Raw genomic sequence first — 20,314 nt, 5'->3', positions numbered from 1 at the left:
TTTCTCCTCATCAAAAGTATGAAATCAGAGCTGAGAAATTTCAACATTTCTTAAAGAAGCTGGTGATTAAAATAGTTTTTGAAACATAAACAAGAAAATGGGATGGGTTTTGCACTTTGGGGCTCTACTTTAGTGTCCTTACCTTGTTTTTGCCACTGCTCTGCAGACCCAGACCAGAGGATTGGGCACTTCCAAGTCACCAGGTCAGTGTAACTCCCAACTATTCCACAGGAATTTCTGGAGAAGCAGCAAAGCTGTTGGAATTCTAAGGCAGCTGCTTTTAGGCCAAGATTTCAGCCTAAAACCTAAAATCATACAGCAAAATTCTTGGGGTTTTGGTTTTTTCCAGATTTGTGGAGCACCAGCACATCTGGCAGCACCCACGAGCCAGGAATTCACATCACAGTGGCCTGAGCAGAGCAGGAAAACCATAAACATAAATAAAATCCCAACCACCCCGTTCCTTTCCTGTTTCCACACTGCTTTCATAAGACAACCCTGAATTTTGGTAAAAGGTTGTTCAAGAAAATCTCCCAATGTCTGAGGACCTGCAGGGCTTTTCTGGAAATCAATTCCAGCTGAGCAGTTGACAACAACAAAGCTGTGGATGGGGGGGAATCGGGGATTTGTCCCAAAGCAACACACAGGGATACACCACACGGATACAGCACATGGATACACCACCCCACGCCTGAGCCCTGTTAGCACCTCCACGTGCTCACAAATCTGTTCCCAAGGTCAAAATAACTCCTTTTCCCTGTCTTCCCGTGAGGGCTGTGGAGAAGCCTGGCTGCTGCACTCCTGGCTGTGTCTGGGAATCATCCTGTGCCAGGAATGTCGCTGGGTTTGAACTGGAACTTCATCCCCCGTTTACTGGAAGTCTGTTAAGCTGAGGAGGTCAGGAAGGGAGAGAGACACTTCAACATGGACCTTCTGGGAGTCATTAAAAACACAGAATTATGGGAATATCTCCTCCTTCCCATGGAACTCCAGGGTCCTTGTTTTGTCTCTGCAATGAGTCAGCAAGATTTCAGTCAACTGATTCCTCCGCTGAGCATCGGCTGGACACGCCCTCGGGATTGGGAGATTCTGGGAAGAGAAAGCTCTGGTTTGGTTTTCTAACAGAGAGCCAAAGTCAAGCCCACACAATGAATCCACATCAAAGCCCATAGAGGAATTCCAGGTTGTTCCCAGCTTTGGGAAGAGTTAACTCCCACCAACACCCTTCTCAGCTCTGTTGTGCCACCCGTGAAAAGCAGATTTGGTGCCAGGGCAGTGGCACTGAGCGATGGCTTTGCCCAGTGGGTGGAGACTTTGAAGGATCCTGTGCCACTTCTGGAGGATTTGGAGGGAAAAGTGGCATTTTTCCCTGGAGGGAAGCTGGGAGCACCCTGTGAGAAGTGCTCAGTGTGGGCTGACAACTCACTCCCTGTGCCTGTCCAGCAGCTCCTACCTGACTCTCCTGCCTCAACATTTTCAAACTTCCCAAACCTAATTACACAATAATGATGTATCAAGTAAAAAATACAATTATTTTAATAGAACTTAATTAAGATGAATTTCAAGACCAATTATCAGCCGTGTTTTAACATCTATTTTGTTAAGGACAGCATTTACACGTGAACAATTCCGCTGTGATCCTCTGGTGGTTCCTGAGAATTCCACAGAGGAAGGGTATGATGACAAAATTCCAAGTCCGAATCCCACTGCAGCCTGCCTTCCTCAGCCAGCCTTGCCTGCTTCCGTGGCTTGGAAAACTGAGCTGCTGGAGGAGATGGGGAAAAACTGTTCAAAGGACTCCAGAGGAGTCAGATCAGCTCTTGGCTTTGCCCTTTTTGGCAGGAAGTCGCCCCGTTGCTTCCAGGTATTTGTTGATTATTTCTTCCTGAGTGCTGGGTGAACACGGGTGGTACCTGGAGTATTCCATGGTATATTCCCCCTTTCCCTGTAAAATTGGGAAAAGAACATCCAGGTGAGGATGGTACATGTGTAACTGTGCTGAACAGCAGGTCACTCCCTTGTCTGTGAAACGACATCCAAGAATCCTTCACAATCCCACACAAACAAAATTTTTGAGCAAAAATGACCCAATTCTGGGTTTGGTTTTTATCTCCTTCCCTGCTGCAGGTGCTATGGATGCAATGATGCAAAGTAGCCCAAATTTACAGAAATAAACACGTTTAAGCAAAGGGGACATGGAGGACTCACCTCTGTGCAGGACCTCAGCTCGGTGGCATATCCAAACATATCGTTCAGTGGCACCTGAAATCCCAACACAGGCTGGTAAAAACAAAACACTTTTTCCATCAACTTTGAGTCACCACCTAATTGATCCCACTTCTGATACAAAGAGTCAGTGCTGCCTGTAAAAAGCTCAGATTGAATGATCTGGTGTTGTAAAGCACCTGTTATTTTAGCTGATTTATACTTGCAACGTGTTTTCAGCAGGAAACATGAAAAATCTGAGAGTCTGAATGCACCAGGAACTGGAGCATCCTGGATTCAGGGCTGTGTCATCCAGAGATCACAAGGTTTGAGGTAACTCCAGACTGGAGCTCTGATTAAATTCCTCAGTTTCGGAAGCAGAAGGGATGCAGGGCAGCCCAAAGCCAAAGCTTTGCCGAGATGATTTTCCCTCCCACCACCCAACAGGAAAACACACGTCTTTAGAAGGGACATAAGAAAGGGAACACGGAAAATGAGTCAACCTGGCTCCAAATTTATCCACATAAACTAAGGAAAACAGTGATGGAGTCAAAAGGCAAGAGGAGGAAAGGAAAAGCCGGGAACAGCACAAACCTCAGCATAGAGGGTGAAGTAGCCCTCTGCCCCGTCCTGCCCCGTGATGACTCCGTGGCGCCGGTTGATCCCAGCTATCACAGCTCCCTGGAATTCCGTGGGAGCCATCACCTCCACGGCCATGATGGGCTCGATGATTCGCACCGTGGCGTTTTCCATGGCTGGGAAAAACAGCGGGAGAAACAATCCAGCACCACAAGCCTGGGGGAAGTTCAGATACTCCCATGCACAGCAACAAATGGTTCATGGTACTGCCAAGTGTTTCCTACGACAGCGAGGGAAAACAAGCAGCTCCACGGAATTCCAGCTCCCCAGCTTGTTATTCCTGACACCATAATCACAGAGTCATTAAAGTTGGAAAAGACCTGCAAGGTCATCAAATCCAACCTCTGACCCTAAACCATGTTGTGAAGTGCCATATCCAGGGGCAGTTCCAGGGATTGTGACTCCACCAGGGATTGTGACTTCCCTGTCCCAGTGCTTCACCACTCCTCCAGTGAGGACATTTTTCCTAAAAAAGGCACAGTTTGACCAAATGTTCTCTTCCTACCCTGTAAGGATGGTGCTGCTGGTGTTTCTGTACTGCATTCCAGGAAACCAGGATCTCCTTCACAGAACCACAAGAACTGTTGTGCCTCCCTCAAAAATTCTATAAACTCTTACACTGTGCTCTACACAAGTGGCCAGACTTTGGATGGATGGATGGGTGGGTGGATGGATACCCCAAATAACAAATGAACCTACAGAAATGAGGCTGTTAAATTCTGCCCCAGCAATAACAGCCAGGACACATCCAAGCAAGGAGCTCCTACCTTGTTTTAGGGCTCCTTCTCCTGCCCTGATGAAGGAGATCTCGTTGGAGTCCACCATGTGATGGGCACCATCCTCCAGGACGAACCTGATCCCGGAGATCTTGTGCCCGGACACCAGACCCTTCTCACAGGCATCTCGGAATCCCTGGAACAACAGCCCGAGTCAGCAGCAGGAATCTGGAACCTCTGTGCTGTCAGTCTTTGGCACCTCAGTTGGATACTGATACTTTTTAAAACTAAAAACCAAGGAACAAGGAAAACTGCCCTCAGGATTTGGCTTTGTAAGGGACTGCATGGCCAAAACCCCAAAGAATGCTCTGTGTGGAAAGAGCTCCTGCCTGGAGAACAAGATTCCTTTAAGGCTGCATGTTTTTTTCAGGATTTTGCAAAAGTCTTCAAGTGTTGCATCATAGAATAACGAAGGAATTATTCTGGGTTATCATAGGAATTCCAGGATGATAGCAGGCTAATTAAAATAGTCTGTGATAAATCTTACAGAGAGACAGTCACAGAGATGAAAAAGGAATTCAGAGATGAATTGGGAATTCAGGCAGGAAATGCAGCTTAATTGCAGCTTCCCACATAATTGGCCTCAGAGAAGTCACAGAAAAAGCTCCATATTTTGGGGTTAGAAATGAGAATTGTGGGGCCACAACCAAAAGCAGAAGGGCCAGTAAGAAGCAGATTGAGAAGGAGGCTTGTTGGACTGTGAGAAAGGAAAGGAGGCACTGCCAGGGAAACAGAGCCAGCACACACCACCAAAGCAAACAGAGCAGCTTCTAAAGACAGTGGAAAACCCAGGAATGTGAGATCTGAAGTAAAACCACACAAATGATTCTGTTTCCACTGAAGAAATAGGAAAAGCCCCCTTGCCTGTGGCAAGGCCAGCACAGTAAATGTGGGTGATATGGCAAGAAAACACAAAAATCAGTATTTACTGTAGCACACAGATGGTTTGTACCTTTTCCACAGCAGGCACAAATTGTTTGGGAATATTTGTGCCAACGGTTCTGTCTTCAAACTCTACTTTGGTGTAGTCCTCAGGATCCAGGGGCTCCAGCACCCCGATCACTTTGCCATACTGGCCTGCTCCTCCTGTCTGCTTCTTGTGGGTGAATTCAAACCTGAAAACAAACAACACCCCAAACACATGAACCTGCTGCAATCCCAGGGAAAAATTCCCATTCTGCAGTTCATAGAATTCCAGACTACTTTGGGTTGGAAGGGAATGTAAAGGTTATGGAGTCCACCCCTGCCATGGGCAGGGACACCTTCCACTGGCCCAGGTTGCTCCAACCCGGCCTTGGACACTTCCAGGGCTGGGGCAGCCACAGCTTCTCTGGGCAACCTGTGCCTGTTCCTCACAGGGAAGGATTTCTCCCCACTATCCCACCTAACCCTGTTCGCATTTAAAACCTTCACTCCCTCCGGCCGAAGGGACCCGCTCTCTCGGCAGCATCAGCGCCGTCCCCGCCCGCTCCCCGGGGCGGGACCCGCCGCCCGCGGTCCCTCCCCGTGCCGGTGCCTTCCTGCGGGCGGAGGAAGCTGCGTGGCCATGGAGCTGCCCCCGGCACAGTTCCCAGCGGGCCGGGCCGTGGCCATGGAGCTGCCCCCGGCACAGTTCCCATCCCGCCGTGCCGCCGCCGTGGCCGTGGCGTTCCTGCGGTACCGGCGGGGCGGCCCCGCGCGGGCGCTGCGGCTGCGGGAGCTGCGCCGGGCGCGCACCGAGGTGAGAGCGGCACCGGGAGCGGCGGGAACCCCCGCGGCACCGGCGAGAACTGCCCTCCAGCAGGGCCCCGGAGCTCGGGGACAGCTGCCCAGGGAGGGCGTGGAGTCTCCTCTCTGGAGACGCCCCAATCCCACCCGGAGCGCCCCTGTGCCACCCGCTCCGGGTGCCCCTGCCTGGGCGGTCCCCCGAGGTCCCCTCCAACCCCCGCTATCCTGGGATCCTGTGTCACCGCGGCTCTGCCCACCCACGTTTGGGGGTCACGGAAGGACCTGCGTGTCCCGAACAGCCCGGGGGCTGGGAGCAGTCGGGCAGGCTGGGAAGGTGGAATACACCCCGTGCTGTTCCCACGATGGCATCGGGCCCGGGGAACCTCCCAAGGACACTCAGGAGGGAGGAGGGTGCTCGGATTGCGGCTGCCAGGACACACCTCGCTGCTCACCCGGGCTGGGTTACAGGGAAACAAACCCATGAGAACAGGGCACAGCAAACCCCACCTGTGAGAACAGGGCACAAAGCCCCAAAACAGGGGCACAGCAACTCCCCCTCCCTTCAGTCATTACAGCCAAAAACCTCCATGACGTGATTCATAATGAACTGCAAAAGGGACTTCATTTGAGGAGTCACTGAGCACTCCCACCTGAGTATTTAACCAGCAGCACATTGCTGGATGGAATCACATGGGGAGCTCCAAAATGTAAATTCAGGGCTAGAAATGAGGGTGGGAAGGCCCTGGCACAGGTTGCCCAGAGAAGCTGGGGCTGCCCCAGCCCTGGGAGTGTCCAAGGCCAGGTTGGAGCAACCTGGGCTAGTGGAAGGTGTCCCTGCCCATGGCAGGGGTGGGACTGCAGGAGTTTTAAATTCCCTCCCAACCCAAACCATTCCATGATTCTCTGATCTTGTCCACTATGCAAAGTCATTCAACATTTGACAAAATAAACATCCTTAATGTTTTCCCTTTCTCAGGACATCAAGGATGTTGGGCACAAGTACTACCTGGAACTGGAGCTGGAAGATGTCCTGGACAAAGTGAGTTCAGGTTGATTTAATTAAACACTCTGAGGGCAGAGCTTGGCAGCACTGATGTGTCATAAACTCACTTGATGCTGCTGCTCTGGCTCAGGCCAGGGGACACACCAACTAATCATATTTGGAATCATGTTTCTGATTTTCTATCCTACAAATCAGGTAAAAAAAAGGCTAAATTTTACCACCATAAAAGCCCTGCCCATGTGGTACCTTCCACTCCAGCACCAGACAGTGCTGGAGGGATGACAAGGACATTTCAGTGTCACTCAGCTCCAAGTGAACAGCACAAGGGACATTCTGCACCCCACCCACTGCCCTTCCCATCACTGCAGAAAGCAAATCACCTTTATGCATTCACAGATAAACCGTGAATTTAACCTTGTCTTAAATAATCACAAATCTCTCTGGGCCACACTCAGAGAAAACAGCAACTCCATAAAAAAAAGACATGTCAGAAATGCAAATTACCCACATTATACATGTACTTAATGAAATATTAATGCACATAATTAACTCTGTGACAGGACAGTACTGTTAACTGCACTGCTGAGGTTCTGTATCATCTGGGCAACAAAAACATTGCTCCAGATGTGCAGTTCACACTTGAAGGAGAACTAAAGAGCACAGAGGAAGCAGATCACGTGTTCTACACTCGAATAAGGAGCCTGGAAAAAGAGCTTGTGGCAGAGAACATTCCAGGTACAAGGATGGGGCTGGGGGAGAAGGATCAGGCCTCCCCCCTGCTCTGAACACATGCTGCTTCCCTTTCTCTGTCTGGGGGTCTCTCAGTCACAGCTACTCAATTTATTCTGATTCCTGAAATCCAGAATTGAGGCAGGATTTGCATGTGGCTGTTCTGCAGAACCACCTGCCACTGTCACCTCTGCCTGCTCCCTCTGAGCTGTCCTTGGCACAGCACATCCCACACCCCGACTGCACAGCGAGGGGCTGCTTGGACTTGAGAGCCTTGAAAACTTGATATGTCAGGGGAAAAAAGTGGAGGAGAACACCCTGGAAGTGTCCAAGGCCAGGCTGGACGAGGCTTGGAGCAACCTGGGCTAGTGGAAGGTGAACTTTAAGGTCCCTTCCAACCCAAACCACGCTGTGATTCCACAGGAGGAATCACTGCAGGGATGGAGCAGCTCTTCCAAGATCCTGTGGAAGGTTTTGTGACATGGAAGAGAGTGACTTTAGCACCAGGTGATGAAGTTCTGTTGCTGGCTCTTGTTTAACCCCCAGGAACTGTTTTGTTTCCCAGACAGCCATGGCCACGTGCCCCCAGAGCTGGAGCCCCTCCACCTGCTCGCCTGGGTCGCCTCGGGGTACCTGGTGTGGCAGAATTCCACGGAAAACACCCAGCTCCAGCTGGCCCAAATCAAACATGTGAAGCAGGTGGTAAGTCTCCATCAGTCACAGAATTCCAGGGTGGTTTGGGTGGGAATGGACCTTGAAGCCCATCCAGTGCCACCCCCTGCCATGGGCAGGGACACCTTCCACCAGCCCAGGTTGCTCCAAGCCCCGTCCAACCTGGCCTTGGACAATTCCAGTGTTCTCCTCCACTTCTTTCCCCTGACATATTCCAACCTGGCCTTGGCTCTCAATGCTCTGCAAGAAAAATAGTGTTTAGGAGCTGAGCAGGGACTAGAGCAGAGCTGGATCCACATTCTTAAAAATCCACATTCAGGAAACCTCAATTATGTCTGAACTTCCTGCTCTGGTTTGGTTTTAAGAATCCAATCCAGTGTTTGAATTTTGTTCCACTACCCCTTCCCTCTAATCAAACAGCAATTAGGGGAGAGAACTTAAAAGGGGTTTTTATTTGAGCTCTTGGACTTCCCTTACCATGATGAGCATCAACTGAGTTTATGGTGAGAAACCTGAACTGAGGAAGACAAAAGGGGAACACGAGGGAGAAAGGGAACAGAATATTCCAGGATATTTCCTGTTTTATTTCTGGGTGGTTACAAGGGATGGGTTTATCTTGAGCACACCTGGATCTGCCCTAAGCTCAGCAATCAAAACCTGGCAAATCTCACTGCAGCTCCTGACATTAATTGAGTCATTAATTGCCACCACCAGGCCTGACAGGCCCCTTGCCTGGAACAGGCTTAAGTGAGAGAAAGCACTTTGCTTTCACAAAACTTACTGTCACAGCCAAGTCCTTTTGCTTTGATTTGTAAATTAATAGAATTCTATAGATTCTCCCTAATTCCTCTGCTCTGTTTGGAAAAAAAATATATATTGTGAGTTAAGAATAACCTCTAAAGGGCTGGTCAGCTTTAAATCTGAGGCAATTTTGTATGTGAGCCAGGAAAAAGAAACAGGACTTAGAGAACTCAAGGCCCAAATGTTTTTGCCACTCAGAACAGCCAGTGAATTCCCAGGAAGTGCTGGGGATGAAGGAGAGACAAATTGCTTCAGGGAGCAGGATTTGTGAATGTTTTGCTCCCTCTGATGGCATCTTGGAGCAATTCACAGCCGCTGCAGGGCTGTGCACCCGCAAGAGCTCAAAGATTTTAAACACCTCTTTAACAAATTCGAGGACAAGGCAGACAGAAAACTATTAAATTAACCCAGCTGCCACCTCTCTTGGGGAATTTTGTTCCTTTTCCTTGAAAAATACATGGGAAAAGAGTATATTCCAAAGGCCAGTGTGTATTTTGTCACTCAGAATCCCTGTGAGGCCTCTGGGGTGTGTCCTTATCCTACTGACAATTTGATTTGGGATTATCTGGGTTAAACTGACACCTTGTAGAAGGAGGTGTTCCCATCCCAAAGGAGTTCCTGAAGTTGATATTTATCTGATTTCCTTAAGGGAGGCATTAGCAGAGTTTTAAGCCTCACATTCATCTCTCCAGTGCAAGTTTGGAGTGACAAAAACACAGATCAGGATCTTTTTTGTTTTGTCACAGTGACTGAGCTCCACCTGCTTTATTGGTTATAATAAGCTGTTTTACCTGAAATACAGCAGGGAATTCTTGGGATAAACAAAGAGAACTGACTCCCTGCTCTGTAGGTGGGGAGAAGCCCCAAATTCAGCCCCCTTTTCACCTTATCTTTCCAGAGGAGAAGTGATGAATATCTGCAGTTTGACTACGTGGTTCTACTGCACGAAATGGTGTCCCAGGTAAATACTGGATTTCTAAAAAGCCTTTTTTGTTGTTGTTTGAAGCCTGGCAGCTCTGCAGCCTCCAGCTCAGGCACACAGATGGTGGGGTGGACACAGAGGGTGAGGGGGAGGTCAGGGCCACCTTCTCTGTCCATCCCAGCATTCCAGGACACAACAGCAGCAATTTCCAGCTGTTTCTGGGCTTTCTTGGGAATGGCTGGGGTTCAAAACACTGGTGGCTTCACAGCTATTTCCTCCTGGGAGATCCCAGTGCCAAACTGGCTGGGGATCAAGGGAAGAAGCAGCATCCTGGAGTGCTCAGCAGAATTCCAGGGGGCTGGGAATGCTCCCATGCCAGAGGGCAGCACTGGTGCCCAGCACAGAGACCTCACCATCCCAGTTATCCCAGCACAAACTGGTTCCCAGCAGAGTATTCACACTTGGAGCCATTCCCCATCATAATTCTGTGATCTGAGCAAGTGTTTTCATAAGGAAAACACTGAAAATGTGAGAGAGAAGTTCCTGATTGTGCAACCTCCTGGAAAAACCACCCAGGGATCTCCCTCCCAGCTCCAGCTCCGCTGCTTCCAACCCCTGCACTCTCAAGTTTTAAATTAACAGAATTCTATGGACTCTCTCAGTTCTTCTGTGTGTTTGGAGAAGATAGACTGTGAGTTAAGAGTAACTCCTAAGGTGATGCTCAGCTTTAAATTTAAGCCAAGGTCAGCTTTAAATTCAAATTTAAACCAAGGTCAGCATTAAATTCCAGCCAAGTTCACTCGGGGCACCTACAGTGGGTTTGGTTCCTGAGTTTTCCATGAGGAGAAATTCCTGACTAACCAAGAGAATGGAAGCCCAGCTTGTTCCCTGTTGTCACTCCCACAGGAGATCATTCCCTGGGAGATGACAGTGCTGTGGCACCCTCGGGATGGTGTCCAAGTGACACGGGAGAGCCGCCAGCCCGGACACACCTCGGGATGAGGGACCCCCTGATCCCACCTGGAAGCAGCTCCAGAACTCCAGCAGGCATTTGGAGGGAGGGCAGAGGAGGGGAAGGGGTGGGGAAGCAATCAGGGTACAAAGACATTAAATTAAACTTTTCCTGTGCCTTGGGATTTGATCTGATCTTTTCTTCCCTGCTGCTTAACCAAATGCTGCATCCAAAGAAATGACTAAAACAATTCCCAGAGGGAATACTCACGGCACAGGTGCAGAGATGTTCTCCCTGAAGGCAACTTTGGGCTTCCCCGTGGTGCAAGGACAACCATATTCCCTCTCCATTCGCTGCAGGAAAAAAACCCAGAGTTGTTCCATTAGAGCAATTCTTTGGAAATTACTGTATTAATTTAATCAGGGTTAACCAGGGGTTTTTCACTGATTTTGGGGGGCTTTTTGTTGGTTTTTTTTTTTAATGTTATAAATTGTTCACTGTCATTTTGCATCCAACTTTGCTTAAGATCTACACAGGGAAAGGGAACAGCATTAATTTTTCTATTAAAGTTTAAGTTTTTCAAGACAAAAGCATCTTTTCTTTGTTCTGTCAACATTTCAGACACATCTCTTGTGTTAATTAAAATACAGACATCAACTGGAATGAGACTAATCACTGTAAGTAGGTATTCCCTTCTCCCTGCATCAGCTTTTATATGGAAGGATACATTTAAAACCACAGAAACACAGTATTTTTCTCTAGCAATTAATTATTATTAATTATTAGTTCATTATAAGCAAAGGCTGCTAAAGCAAAGTGTAGTGTTTAATCCATTTTTATGGATTTGAACTGAAGAAGTGAAAATATTCCAGGCAGAAGTTTCCTTTAAAATGGAACCACTGGAGAGAAAGAACCTGCAGAGGTTGATTTACAGTTAAACTCTTCCCAAAGCAGCTGGAAAGAAGAAAGAGGAGGAGGACAAGGAAGGAGAATTCGTGGCTGGAAAACCAGTGAAAAGCAGAGTCCATGGAATCTGCTTTCCCAATTACCTGGGCATAGATTTCCAGGTGCAGCTCCCCCATCCCAGAAACGATGGTCTCCTTGCTCTCATCATCAAAGTGGACTCTAAAAGTGGGATCTTCCCTCGTGAAGCGGTTCAGGCCTTTGGAAAACTTGTCAAAGTCGTTCTGAAATGCAATTAAACACAAGATTTGCTCGAATTCCAGAAATTATCCTCGACTTTTCCTATCAACAGCTGAGCACTTCTGCTCTCTGAGGTGATTTTTCTGAAACACTTCTAACTGTGTTTATTAATGCAATAATTGTGATTTAATTTCAAGTTCAGGTCAAAGAAATGCACCTTATTTACGGCTGAGTGACACCATCCAGCCCAGCCACGTGCTGGGTTATGCAGAGATATAATCTCAGGGATTGTGGATAAAACACTTTCAAACAGTGCTTGTTTTAGCCTGTTCCTTATTTAAGCTGCATAAAATCCTAAAAAGCAGCAAAGGGAGGGGAAGCCAGGGGGAGGTGTGGATCCCCAGGCTCCTACCTTGTTGGAAGGCTTCATGGCCACGGAGATGACGGGATCGGGGACGTGGATGGATTCCTGCAGTGGCCACCAAGGAAGAGGTGATGATTACAAACTTCCCCAGCAAAATCCTGGTAAATGCCAGTGCCTGAGGCCCTCAGGGAAAGGGGAACTCACCATGGAGATGGCAGTGCTGGTTTTATCAGTGAAGGTGTCCCCGCTGGCACAGTCAATCCCAAACAGGGCACAGATGTCTCCAGCATAAACTTCACTGACATCCTGGGGAAAGAAAAGTTTCCTGTTTAGATAACACTGAAAGATAAGAGAGGCTGTGGCTGCCCCATCCCTGGGAGTGTCCAAGGCCAGGCTGGACAGGGCCTGGAGCAATCTGGGATCATGGAAGGTGTCCCTGCCCATGGCAGGGGGTGGCACTGGATGGGCTTTAAGATCCTTCCCATTTTCCTATGATTCTATAACCTACAAACTACACCTGGTTTACAGCAGACACTTAAATATATTCTGTGTTTTGAAGCTTGACATTGAGCTCCTCTAAAATTCCAGCTGGGATAAAATGCTCTGTAAATCTTCCACCTCTTTATTCCAAGGACAAAAGGGAGAGCTCGGCTTGGATGCCAACTTGTTCTAGTTTAGGGATGTGAAGCAAACAATGTGCTGTGTTCCAGGCAGTCCTGGCCCACTGCAGGAATGTCAGACAGTGGCTCAGAGTCCATCCCTAGGGATCACTCACCTCCATGTTGTCCGAGTGCATCCGGACGAGCCTCTGCACTCGCACCCTCTTCCCAGTCCTGGTGTTGTAGATGTAATCAGACTTCTTCAGCATCCCCTGGTAAACTCTGATGTAGGTTAACTGCCCAAATTTACCAGCCTGGAAGCAAAATCCATGGAAAAATCACATATGATCCTTCTGGGAACCAAGAGCACTGTTACTGAAAGCATCACCTGCACTGACTGAATGTTTCTGGTTTGAATTTCCACACTAGAAATGTAACTGAAACGTTTTTAAGAGTCTCAGCTTTCCCTTGGCTCTGGGATGGAATTTGGCATTTCCTGGCAATTTTCTGAACTCATTTCATCACTCCCAAACCTTCCTAACAGAGACACACATTGACATGCAACATGAAATCTCAAGTGCTGCTCTTTAGGCAGAAACAACTTGTTTCCTTAAAACTGTGCATTTTATCCTCTCCAAATCTCTCCCGTTTCATTGTTTTCAAACCCAGGATTTTTCTCTGAAAGTATCTGAAATAACCCACAACCCCCCCAAAATGTTTAAGTTTTAACTAAGAAAACCATGAAATATCTGAGGGACATGACCCATTCTAAACTTCCAAATTGGCAGTGTTGGACACGCTGGTGGGTTTTATGGTGGGAACCAGTTTTTTAAAGGTTAAGTTTAAACTGAATTTAAATATAAACTGATTTTAAAGCTTGCTCTACACAACTTTGGCAGCCCCATCTGTTTGGATTCACTCTGTGAGTCGTTAGGAAGGAACTCAGTGGACTCACCTCCAGTTTGAAGGCAAGGCCGATGAAAGGGTGGGAATTATCACGAGCAGAGTTCAACAGGAACTTGGATCCATCCTCAGAATCCCTTAAAAACAGGGATGGAGAGGGAGGTGAGGTTATGAGGCAACATGGGAGCCTCTTCTAAGCATCTGCTGGCTCTTTACTGGCTTTAATGTTGGGGTTCACACCTAATTGTTGGACTTCTCTCCCAGGGAACAAGGGACAGGAGGAGAGGGAACGGCCTCAAGCTGTGCCAGGGGAGGGTCAGGTTGGACATGAGGAGGAATTTCTTCCTGGAAAGGGTGGTCAGACACTGGAAGGGGCTGAAGGCTTGAAGGGCTGCCATCATTTCTGATGAACTACCTCATAATCATTTTCCACATTTAACATTTAATGTGTTAATAACACCAGTATAAAGGGTAATCCTCAGGTGAAAGGAGCTGTCTTAGTTTTGGGAGTTTGTGCCAAATTCTGGTGCCATTATTTAATAAAAATGGTAAATGATCCTGGATCTTGTCACTGATGTTTCCTGCTATGTATTAAACAGCTTTGAAACTATTCCATAGGATCATGGAATGGTTTGGGTTGGAAAGGACCTTGAAGGCCTCCTAGTCCCATCCCCTGCCATGGGCAGGGACACCTTCCACTCATCCAGGTTGCTCCAAGCCCCGTCCAGCCTGGTCTTGGACACTCTTGTTTGCTTCTGGCTGTCCTTACCCCTGGTTCAGAATAGCATAGTTCTCCACCTCAGAGGGATTGGGAAGGTATTCCAGGACAGCATCCAGCAGTGGCTGCACCCCTTTGTTCTTCAAAGCACTTCCCACGAGGACTGGGGTAAAGGACTTCTTCAGCGTCGCTCTTCTGATGGCAAGCTGGAAAACAGCCCTGGTAACTCTCCTCCTGCTCCTTCAGGAGCCTGAGATTCCCTGGCTTCCCTGGGCATCTCCACTCCTGGAGCAAGGAGCTGCACCCCTCTGGAGGTACCTTTAACTCAGCAGCCGTGGGAATCTTCTCTTCCAAGAACATCTCCCCGAGCTGATCGTCGGCGTTGGCGACGCACTCGATGAGCTCCCGGCGCCGCTCGGCAGCCTCCGCCCGCAGCTCGGCCGGGACCTCCTCAACACGAAGGGTCTGCCTGCACACACGGGGACAAATCATCACCCACAGGGCATGGACCACCTGCATCCATCACTTTCCATCACTGCCATGACCAGCCCGACCAAGAAAAACTCACTGCTGACATGGATAATGGGAAAAATCCCCTACGAGGATCAGCTTTGGCACTTTGGCAGGAGAAGGTTCCTTCCCACTCCTGGCAGGAGTTTGAAGGATGCAGGACAACCTGTCCAACAGCCCCACCCACATCTTATCTTCATCCCAGAAGCCACTTGTGCACTGTCAGACCCCGTTATGGAGCAAGTCTCCCTGCTTCTCAGGGTGGGAAGTGTGGCCACCACCCCTTCCCACCACCCAGCTCCTGCTGCAGCCACCCATCCCAGAGCTCACCTGCAGGGCCAGGGGATGGGAATGCCGGAGGCTGAGCTCAGCCCTGGCACAAGCCCCACCCTGATATTCCCAGAGAGCAGGGTTTCACCTCTGCAGGAGGAACTCCTCGTGCAAAGAGCAGCTCCAGCCAAGAAAGGAGCAAGTTCCACAACTCACCCAAGTGCCCCATCAAAATAAATGGCTTTTTCTTCAATAAGATCTATAATTCCTTTAAAGTCTCCCTCCAGCCCAATTGGACTCTGGACAAAAGCTGCATTGTGTTTCAACTTGGACCTGAAAGAGGGAGAAAACAGAAATTAGTTCAAGAAAAGTGTTGTTTTTATGGGTCTCCTCCAGATGGTCTTTAAACAACCTCCCACAAAATCCCTGGATTTCATCCTTTGGGCAGTGCCAAAAATCTGTCAGTGCTGATAAAAACCACCCAGGTGTTTTCCAGGGTGGCTCAACCCTCTGTATCCCAACAGGAACAGGGAGCAACTCCCCTGGGAAAGAAGGCAGAGGAGACTGGTTTGAGATTGATTATTTGATTAGGGGAGAAGGCTTCATGCATATTAATGAGCTATCTCACAGATCAAAATAGGAGCAAGGAGGATTCCAGGCATCCAAACCACCCCATCACTTCCCTGCTGGAATTCCAGCAGCACATGTGCTACCAGGATCTAGGGAAAACCAAAAGGCTGCTTTCCAGGTGGCTCCACATATAATTCCATCAACAAAATAAATATCAAACCCCAGCTCTTGGTCCCTGCAAGTCTTGGCTAACCAAAATATCTGGGGTTTTTGGAGACTTATGGGTCAGATCTTAATCTGAGTCAGGCATTCCCCAAACTGCAGGTACAAAGAGAAGCCTCTCCAATATTCTTCCCCTGCCATGGGAGTATTCAGAATTATTTCCCAAGTCATTTTAACTGGTAAATACCTGAGTTGCTGCACGGCCCTGGCTGGGTTGGAGCCCATCCTGTCCAGTTTGTTGATGAAGGTCAGGAAGGGCACGTTGTACCTCTTCATCTGCCTGTTCACAGTGATGGTCTGGCACTGGACTCCTCCAACAGCACAGAGCACCAGGATTGCTCCATCCAGGACTCTCAGAGACCTCTCCACTTCAATGGTGAAGTCCACGTGTCCTGAAGGACAATAAAACTCATTAATCATGACAAATGAGTGCAGAAAGGAGCAACAGCCAACAGAGCCAAACCCTCCAGCCACAGAGTCACACCAGCTTGAGTGGCTGATCATGGAACCATGGAATGGTTTGGGTGGGAAGGAGATTAAAGCTCATCCAATCCCACCCCCTGCCATGGGCAGGGACACCTTCCACTAGCCCAGGTTGCTCCAAGCCCCATCCAACCTGGCCTTGGACATTTCCAGGGATCCAGGGGCAGCCACAGCTTCTCTGGGCAACCTGTGCCAGGGCCTCCCTACCCTCCCAGGGAAGGATTTCTTCCTTCCTGAATTAAATCTCACCTAAATTCCCCCTCTGTCAGTTTGAATCCACGACACATTGTCCTGTCACAACACAAAGATGCACCATGTCCTCTGTATCCATGAGGAGCAGCAACCCCCAGGTGTTCCCAGCTCCCTCACCTGGGGTGTCAATGATGTTGATGTTGGTGTCTCTCCACATGGTGTAAGTGGCTGCAGACTGGATGGTGATGCCCCGCTGTCGCTCCAGCTCCATGGAATCCATCACAGCTCCAACTCCATCCTTACCTTTCACCTTAGGAAAGAAGAAATTAAACAAATGTAGTCCCAGGACTTTACTAAGAACACACGTCCCATCCCTGGAGGTGCCCAAGGAAGGACTGGTTGTGGCACTCAGTGCTCTGGGCTGGGGGACAAGGTGGAGATGGGGCATGGGGTGGATTCGATGACCCTGGAGGGCTTTTCCAACCTCAGTGATTCTGGGATTCAATCCCCTTGCCCTCCACTAATTTTTAAGGGGTTATCAGGGAAGCAGGAGGGTTTCAGGGCTCCCCCTGGAGCAGCCCCACCTCGTGCATCTGCGCGATCCTGCCCGTGTAGAACAGGATTCGCTCCGTCAGCGTCGTCTTCCCGGAGTCGATGTGGGCCGAGATCCCGATGTTGCGGATCCTCTCGTTGGGAAGGACCCCCGAGGAGCAGTGTCTGCAGGAGGTCAGGAGCAGCTGGAGGGCAAGAGGAGGTCGTGAGTTAGTGAGGAGCTGACCCAACACAGCAGCGAGTGACAGGACAAGAGGGAACAGCCTCAGGCTGTGCCAGGGGAGGGTCAGGTTGGACATCAGGAGGAATTTCTCCCTGGAAAGGGTGGTCAGGCACTGGCAGGGGCTGCCCAGGGAGGTTTGGAGTCCCCATCCCTGGAGGTGTCCCAGGAAGGCCTGGCCGTGGCACTCAGTGCTCTGGGCTGGGGACAAGGTGGGCATCGGGCACAGGGTGGGCTCGGAGATCCTGGAGGTCTTTTCCCACCCTAACTGCTCCTGTGACTCGCTGTGCCGATGGATAAACTTCCAAACCGCTTCCCTACGGCCTCTGCTCTGTGTCAAACCGGTCACTTAAGGCCGAATGGCCTTTCCAGGTCACCCGGGACTGTCCCCAGCCCGGACGCACCGCGCGGCCCCTCCTCGCCATCCCCACATCCCCACCCCGCTGACATTCCCGCTCTCCCGTGTCCCCCATCCCTGTGCCCGATCCCACGGGACGGGTCACGCGTGTCCCGCAGCCGCCGGGGGGTTCGGGCGGGCCCGGCCCGGCCCCTTCCCCTCCCGCCCCTCACAGCGGGGCCGCCGCCTCCTGAGGGGCCCCTCGGGCGGTACCTGGAGGTGCCGCGGGCGGCCCGGGGCCAGCCCAGCTCTCAACACCCTCAGCATGGCCCCGAGTGCAGCTCCAGCCCGGCCCCGATCCCGGCCCCGATCCCGGCTCCAGCCCCGGGTCACTCCCGCCCCTTCCGGGGCCCCGCGCAGGCGCCGCCCGGGCCGGGACCGGCTCCGGGCCGGATTCTCCAGGAGGGACCGGGGGAGCCGGGGATGGGGGACGCTCCTCCCGACCCTGATCCCTCCGGGGAGCGCCCCCGGCCCCGCGCGGGGCATTCCCGGTGCGCACACGGGGAGTTCTCCAAGGGCGCCGTAAAACGGGACCGGGACGGAGCCTGGGATGGAGTGAGGGAGCACCATCCACGAGCGGGCAGCTGGAGTTTAGGGGTTGTTAGTCATTAGCTACAGCTGGAGTTGTTTCTAATTGCTAATTAGAAACAACAGTTAGCGGTTAGAAACAAGGGCTCTCGGTCCTAAGGGCGTCAGAAGCGCAGGGACAAGGGGAAGGCGATCCCGCGATGTGCAGGAAGGTGTGTGCGGCACAGGGACCCGTCTGGAACACGCTGTGAAACCTTAAATATGTTCTCAATATAAAAAAATTCCCCGCTGTTGGATAAACCAGGAAGTTTTTCATCCCGGGGAAGGCTCCAGGAGCAGCTCTGAAGTTGGGAACGGCCCAGCCCTCTCCATACTCGAGTCCCACTTCCAGCAGTTTCCTTCTCTCAAACTTTTTGTGGAAAATTCACATTTTCCTCTGGACACTGAGGGGTTTCCATAGAACCCCGGAGTGGTTTGGGGTGGAAGGACCTTCAGGCCCATCCCATTCCACCCCCTGCCATGGCAGGGACTCCTTCCATAGCCCAGCTTTCCCTGGTCGTGTCACACCGGAATATTTCAGAGCCCAAACTAAATAATGCACAAGTCCCTCTGTGGCGGAGAATAAACCAAAGCAACCCCATAAATAATAAATAACTTTATTCAAGAACTGCAGTTTCAGATGGTTCTACAGAGAACAGCTTCTCGTGCATTACACTGGGAACAGTCTTGGCATAACAAAGTGATCCATAAGGAATATTCGCCCCTTCCCGCTGTAATTTCCAAACCAAAGGATGTGCTTGTTTTATTATGACATGTCTGTGTCATGGTTTTTTTTAATCTCAGACAGAAATCCAAGTTGTCAGGTGAATTTTCCGTTGAACAGCAGAGTCTCTCCAACATTCCTGCTCAAGTTCCAACTTGGAAAACTTTGCTGCTGTTAATTACTGGGAAGTGTGAGTGACATACCTGGAAAACGCCTCCACAGCCTTATATTGTCTATTAAATTAATTGCAAAAGCCATGTTGTCTTCAGTGGAGGGAAAAGGAGCCCCTGGATTGTGCTCTAAGGGGTGTCAAAGCATCCCCTGACCCCCCCTTGCCTTCACTGCTCATTAAATGGTTGAATAACCCCAATTAATGCCACTAATAATTGATCACATGAATTTATTGCCACTAATATTTGCTCTAAGAACAGGAAGAGACCACTGCAAGAAACAACAAGTAATTGTCCTTCCCTTTGTCAGAGCTCAACAAAAGTGCTGGTGATTATTTTTCAACATTATTAAAAACATTATTTCATGAAACTTAAATAATCTGGGGAAACTGCAGGAAGATTAAATATGATTTAAAGGCTTTCTGGCCAAACAAATATTACTCTTAACTTACAAATGCTATTTTATCATATAAACAGTGCTTTTTAAGGCTACACTTAATATAGTCTTGAATTTATGTAATGTTATTTAATTTACAGAAATTCTTTATGCTACAACATGTGGATAATTCTGTGTGACAAAACAGCACGTGGACACCTGGAATACAGGGATTTTCCTGGCTTTTCTAGAACATCAGACTCAAACAACATCATCCAGGGACATCAAATGGAGATTTGGGATCATCACAAAGAACAAACTCAGCTGAGGGGAGACCATTTCCTGTCTCCAGGGCTCTCCTGGCTCCTTAGAACAGGAGAAATGGTGACATCATTCCAGTTAAACTCATTTCTCCCACATATTTCTTCCATTAATAAGTGCCAGCTGAGTATCTTAGGACACATGGGGTGATTAAAAGCTACTACAGACAGTCCTCAACAGCGATGGGCCAACTCCAAACTAAACACACAGAGCATCAGAGGTACAAAACGGACACTGCAGGAGCAGAAAATGAGGTGCAAGCCCAGCTTATGAACTTAAAAACGACGAAGTATTGCCATTTTAGTATTTCGCTTTTCTTCATGTTAAAACAAGGTGAATGGGGGGGTTCTGTAAGAATTTCCAGTGTGATTTTAAAGAGAGATATATATATATAGTGGCTCTAAGGTATTCCAATTCCTATTAAGCACCACCTAAAAATCATTTCAGCCACACAAACTGAAGAGAATTTATTTTCTGTGCAACTTATAGAGTGGAGAAAAGTAGCTGCACTGCCAGGCTTGATAAAGTCTGAGACTGGTGCAGTTGTAGCAGAAAAACTTTGCAAATCAACGCTTTTTTTAACAGAATTGGTGATAATCCATAAAGT

The 20,314-nt window shown here is 49.3% G+C and overlaps 2 protein-coding genes across 4 annotated transcripts; one reads left to right on the top strand and one right to left on the bottom strand.

The window, feature by feature from the left end:
- Positions 1-1,513: 1,513 nt before the first annotated feature.
- GFM1 (G elongation factor mitochondrial 1) lies at positions 1,514-17,874 on the bottom strand. Its single transcript, XM_017831392.1, has 18 exons — positions 17,763-17,874; positions 16,965-17,117; positions 16,558-16,690; positions 15,893-16,097; positions 15,130-15,246; positions 14,452-14,602; positions 14,185-14,339; positions 13,468-13,552; positions 12,689-12,826; positions 12,118-12,219; positions 11,962-12,018; positions 11,456-11,593; positions 10,677-10,759; positions 4,573-4,735; positions 3,612-3,756; positions 2,800-2,960; positions 2,209-2,262; positions 1,514-1,945 (listed from the first exon to the last, which is right to left on the bottom strand). Exons 1-18 carry the CDS (start codon positions 17,814-17,816, stop codon positions 1,814-1,816), a joined length of 2,226 nt encoding a protein of 741 aa, XP_017686881.1. The 5' UTR covers positions 17,817-17,874; the 3' UTR covers positions 1,514-1,813.
- On the top strand, positions 5,212-11,008 carry LXN (latexin). 3 transcript variants are annotated; one of them, XM_017831396.1, is made up of 6 exons: positions 5,212-5,340; positions 6,304-6,366; positions 6,891-7,065; positions 7,625-7,761; positions 9,431-9,493; positions 10,361-11,008. In XM_017831396.1, the coding sequence occupies exons 1-6, from the start codon at positions 5,212-5,214 to the stop codon at positions 10,454-10,456; spliced, it is 663 nt and encodes a 220-aa protein (XP_017686885.1). In that variant the 3' UTR covers positions 10,457-11,008. The 3 variants fall into 3 exon arrangements, with proteins under 3 accessions (XP_017686885.1, XP_017686882.1, XP_017686883.1); XM_017831393.1 differs by lacking the exon at positions 10,361-11,008 and having other exon boundaries at positions 9,431-10,350; XM_017831394.1 differs by lacking the exons at positions 6,891-7,065; positions 7,625-7,761; positions 10,361-11,008 and having other exon boundaries at positions 9,431-10,350.
- Positions 17,875-20,314: the final 2,440 nt, after the last annotated feature.

Source organism: Lepidothrix coronata, unplaced genomic scaffold (genome assembly GCF_001604755.1).
Source record: "Lepidothrix coronata isolate B3197 unplaced genomic scaffold, Lepidothrix_coronata-1.0 Scaffold190, whole genome shotgun sequence".
NCBI lineage: Eukaryota > Metazoa > Chordata > Aves > Passeriformes > Pipridae > Lepidothrix > Lepidothrix coronata.
This window is presented reverse-complemented; position numbering and strand designations above follow the sequence as displayed.

Coding starts and splice junctions, on each gene's coding strand:
- GFM1 (XM_017831392.1), bottom strand. CDS start 17,816: ATGCTGAGGGTGTTGAGAGCTGGGCTGGCCCCGGGCCGCCCGCGGCAC. Junction 14,603..15,129: donor TATTTTGATGGGGCACTTGG/GTGAGTTGTGGA, acceptor CCGTGTGTGCAG/GCAGACCCTTCGTGTTGAGG. Junction 12,019..12,117: donor CCAGCACTGCCATCTCCATG/GTGAGTTCCCCT, acceptor TGGCCACTGCAG/GAATCCATCCACGTCCCCGA.
- LXN (XM_017831393.1), top strand. CDS start 5,212: ATGGAGCTGCCCCCGGCACAGTTCCCATCCCGCCGTGCCGCCGCCGTG. Junction 5,341..6,303: donor TGCGCCGGGCGCGCACCGAG/GTGAGAGCGGCA, acceptor TCCCTTTCTCAG/GACATCAAGGATGTTGGGCA. Junction 6,367..6,890: donor TGGAAGATGTCCTGGACAAA/GTGAGTTCAGGT, acceptor ACTCTGTGACAG/GACAGTACTGTTAACTGCAC.